At 50.2% G+C, this 4482-nt stretch overlaps 1 protein-coding gene across 1 annotated transcript in view; it reads left to right on the forward strand.

Moving 5' to 3' along the window:
• LOC102032146 (mas-related G-protein coupled receptor member H-like) overlaps nucleotides 1-4247 on the forward strand; it is a 7007-nt gene extending 2760 nt beyond the window's left edge. The window contains exons 2-4 of the mRNA XM_005431098.2: nucleotides 1494-1593; nucleotides 2900-3016; nucleotides 3054-4247. Of these exons, the coding sequence (XP_005431155.1) occupies nucleotides 3011-3016; nucleotides 3054-3986 (939 nt within the window). The 5' untranslated portion in view covers nucleotides 1494-1593; nucleotides 2900-3010 and the 3' untranslated portion in view covers nucleotides 3987-4247. The remainder of the gene's footprint in view (nucleotides 1-1493; nucleotides 1594-2899; nucleotides 3017-3053) is intronic.
• The last annotated feature ends 235 nt before the right edge of the window (nucleotides 4248-4482 follow it).

Consider the following 4482-nt stretch of genomic DNA (forward strand, 5'->3'; position numbering starts at 1 on the left):
GTGAGGTTAAACACCTAAGGAGCATTTATTAACAGAGTTGTTTATCATTAACAGTAAAGACAGACTTTGACATCTGAGAGGGTTTTACTCTCCCTGTCTCCTATTTTCCAGTCCTTTGGAAAGCAGAAACTTTCAATGGTGGAACCTCTTGTCCATGGAAGAACAACTCTGCCAGGGAGTTTCTCCCAAGGCAAGTGCAGGAGGATCATGATCCCCCAATGTACTTTTTCTGCTTCCCAGCACCTTCATTGTCTCCACTGTCACCCAGGCCACTCCCTACCTGAGCTTCCTTTCAAAAGAGCAAAGATTTCTAAGCAAGAGTTTTCCTGGGTGTCAGCAGCCTACAGTGAATTCCAAGATAATTCCTACGCAGGCTGACATGTGCCTCAGGGATCTGGGATGCTCCTGCTGGAAACTGCCGTGTGTGTGGTGGCCCTGGGACCAGAACTGTCACCTCCCTTCCCTGCTGGCACCGTGTTTGTGTCCCCAGCTATGGAATCTCACATCCCCTCACCAGCCCAATCCTTTCAAGGGTAAACACTTCATGATCCAGGAGCTGATGGGGCTCCAGGAGAGGTGGAGAGGGACTTTGGCCAAGGGCATGGAGTGACAGGACAAGGGGGAATGGCTTCCCACTGACAGAGGGGGGGGTCAGATTGGATATTGGGAAGAAATTCTTCCCTGGGAGGGGGCTGAGGTCCTGGCACAAGTTGCCCAGAGGGATGGGGTCAGGTAGAAACAAAGACAAAGGCTCCCATGTCTGAGGAGGATGAGCCCTAATGATGGGCTGGAAAGGGGATCACAGCACCCCAAAACCTGGTCCCTGATAACTCTCATTGCATCATCAAGGGGATTGGCAGTAATCAGGGTGGGCTCTAAGTGCTGCTGACCTGGCTGCAAGCGACTGAGTGCTGTCCTTCCCTTGGGCTGTGTGAGCCTGCATTGCAATGACAGGAATGGGAATTCTCAGCTCAGTTTGCTTTCTTGCGGCCAGGGAACGTTTTGGCAATGATCCCGGACCTCTTCCCAGAATGGGAGTTGTTTCTGAGAAGCACCCAGATGCTTGCACAGTGCTGTGAGCACTTCCAGCACTGTCAGCAGCATTCCAGTGCCACCATCACCACCAGCAGCTCTCTGCTGCTGGAGGGAGAATGACCCCTCAGGGTATATAAATGAGGAATGGTAGAAACCTGCAGAGAGAGGGAAAGCATTTGGACAATGTCCCATTTGGAAGAGTGATTATAATCAGGAGGAAATGTGGAGCCATTCAAAGAAATCTGCATGTCGAGCTACTTCCTCTATGGCAGGAAAACATCAAGAACAGTAACTCCGAGGAAGGGAAATTCTGACGTAGCCAAAGATTAAATTTCCGACTCTCCCACCAAGCCTTGGGAAACAACAGCAGGACAGTGAACAGAGAGGAGCCAGCAAGACAGGAATGGGGAGCTCCTGGTGATCTGGGCACTTTCTCCTTCATGTCCCTGACCTGGCAGGAGCCGCTTTAGGACACGGATCCCAAAGGAGCAAGAGGTACCAGGAAGCGCCGCTGATCTGCACAGAGCCCTTTGCCTGCTGCTGCCCCACAGGGAACAGGTCAGTGGGATGTTTGCCTTCCTCCCTAGCCCACCTTCCTCTCCTGCAGCAGCTGCTCTGTTCCTGCCACCCTCTCCCGGTGACCCCAGGGCCCTGCCCAGCTCCCCCCTCCTCTGCCCTGTGCATCCTGTCTGTATCTTGACACGGAAATCGGCTGAAATAAACTTTCAAACACAATGGGAAGCCTTTGGAAGCAGGAATTCCGTATCTGCACAGAAGGATCTCTCCCTGATCTCTGTGTGGTGAGACTTTACAACAGGGGATTGTTTTATCCATCATAACCACATAGAGTCATTAAAGTGTGTTTATTATCTAATACATAAACATCACTTTCCTAGGACCCATTTGCAGGCATCAACCTCTTTCTCCAAGTCCTCTCCTGATCCTGGAGGATCGTTCAGAGGGGTCTCTGGAATATTCAATGAATCCTGCCATATTAAAGGTGCCCTTGCCTTGAACTTTTCCCCTGGCCATGCACTGTTGCCTCTTGTTCCAGAATTTACCCCAAAACCACTGCAGGCCTCCTTATCTGCTTCTGCACTGGTTCCTGCCATGTTTGACATCCTGTGTGCCAGCCTTTGCATCCTGTGAGAAACAACCGCCAACTTTTTAAAATTTTTAAATGTTTATTGAACCGTAATAAAAAATGCAACAAAAGGAGTAAATAAGGAGAAGCAGGCCTGGGAGCTTCCCTCATGGCTGCCCACCACGTGGCTGGCTGATCTTCAAGATGGATGCTTCACCTTTGATACCCCGGGGGTTGCATCAGCTAAACCTGGCCCCTCCCAAAGTCTGTCAGTCAGCCCTTCTTTGGGTTTATTGCTGGAGCCTGCTTTCTTGCAGCTTGACTGGAGGGTCAGGTGTTGTCATGCTGCACCTCTTCCTCCCCAGCAACAAGCTTTTGTACACCCCTTCTTTCTACCTGTCCTAGATGATTCAGGCTCTCTGATGGCAACAGTACAGAGGGTGGAGAAGGGGGCTATGGGGAGAACAGGGGACATCTAAAGAACAGACAACAATAACATAATTATATATCAATAAAGTTTCTCTTAATATTGACACAGTATTCATCCCTTAACTGTGAGAGCCAATCATCTCTTTATCCATCTATAACACATCATTTAAAATTTTGGCCACTTTGCTTTTGAAGAATTTCAGAAGAACTGAAAATGTTTATTTTCTGTGTTATTTATCAGCCTCCTGCTAACCAGCCCGACCTTCCCACCTCCCTCTCCCACCCCACAGTTTCCACCACCCTCCTCCCCTGCACATCTCAGTCCTCCCCACTGAATCCTTCCCACTGCAGGGAGCTGCTGAGGAGCCGCATGGTCCATCCCTGGATTCTCCAAGCACTGACTGCCCATCCACTCTGACCACAGCCAGGGGCCACATCCCACTGCCTGCCCAGCGTCCATCCATGGAGGTGACCACCGTGTCCCCTCTTTTCACCTCCCATGGAGGTGACCACCGTGTCCTCATCTCCTGCCTCACCCACTGAAGAAGATGATCTGTGTGAGACAGATGTCACCAGCGTGGCCATACACAGTGTGACCCTGCTCATCTGCCTCTGTGGGCTGGCTGGCAACGGGGCTGTGCTCTGGTTCACCGGGTCCCGCTGTTTGTCCAGGAAGAGAACTGACCGTTATATCCTTATCCTGACTTTTTTGGACTTCCTCTTCCTCCTCTTTCTGGTCCCCTTAACCCTGCTCTTCCTAGTGGAGGTCGTGTCCTGTTCTATCATGATGCCCTTGTGGTATGTGACGTTGCTTTTTGAGGTGCCACTGGTGTCATACAACTTGTGGCTGTACACGCTGACATTCATCAGCATCAAGAGGTGCAGGTCCATCCACTGCCCGCTCTGGCACTGCTGCCACCATCCCCAGCAGCTGTTGAAGGTGATGCATTGGGGTCTGCTTGGCGTCTTCTTCATCACTCTCATCACCATCTTTGGCACCATGATTTCTGTGTGCGCAATCCAGCGATCTGAGCACTGCCGGATGTCTCTGTTCTCCATGTACGCCTTCAACCTCCTCTTCTGTGCTCCCTTCGTGCTCATTTCCAGCACAATCCTTTTCATTAAGGTCAAGTCTGGCTCCGATCAGCAGCAACCCAAGAAGCTCGACATTGTTATCTGCCTCATTGTGCTCTTCACTCTGCCCCGCAGCCTCTGCAACTTAGTCCAGCAGTTCGGTTATGCTGCTTTGCCCCGCCCAGTGTCTTTCCTACTTAACTGCATCCACACCACCATCAACCCCATCATTTGCTTCTTGGTGGGGAGGTGCTGGAGGCCCTGCTCTGGGGGGTCCCTCTGGCTCTCCCTCCAGAGGGTCTTTGGGGAGCCAGAAGAGAACACTGCCCACAGAAATGATCCTGCCATGGACACAGTGCTCTGAGTCTGTTGAATCTCCCTGCTGCACTGCTGAGGGACTCTGAGACTGTGGCTGAGGGACTCCTTAATTCACCTGGTGAATAAATATCTACAGCGTCACCCTCCCTGTGCTGGTACATCACCCACCCGCTTTCCAGTGAGAGGAATAGCGAATTTGTCTTTACAAACAAGCTGTGGGTCTGCTTGTAGATACAACTAGCACTGGGAGATAAAAGAAACAATGGGAAGGATTCCACTGATTGATGAATGGTAAAAGATATTTCCATTTACAAATAAACTTTAGGTTTGCTGATAAATGAAATTAGACATTGAAAGATGAAAGAAACAATGGGGAAGAAAAACCCCTAAATTGTGTAAGAATTAAAAATTGAAAGGGAGGGTTATACATTAGAGGGAAATCTCTGGTATCAAGTGTATTGGGAAGTCTGTACCTCTCAAGTACCTCAGCCAATGGGGAAAGAGACAAGGGAAATGTGGTTGGGAATTTGGGATAAAAAGGG

Source organism: Geospiza fortis, unplaced genomic scaffold (genome assembly GCF_000277835.1).
Source record: "Geospiza fortis unplaced genomic scaffold, GeoFor_1.0 scaffold578, whole genome shotgun sequence".
Classification (NCBI taxonomy): Eukaryota; Metazoa; Chordata; class Aves; order Passeriformes; family Thraupidae; genus Geospiza; species Geospiza fortis.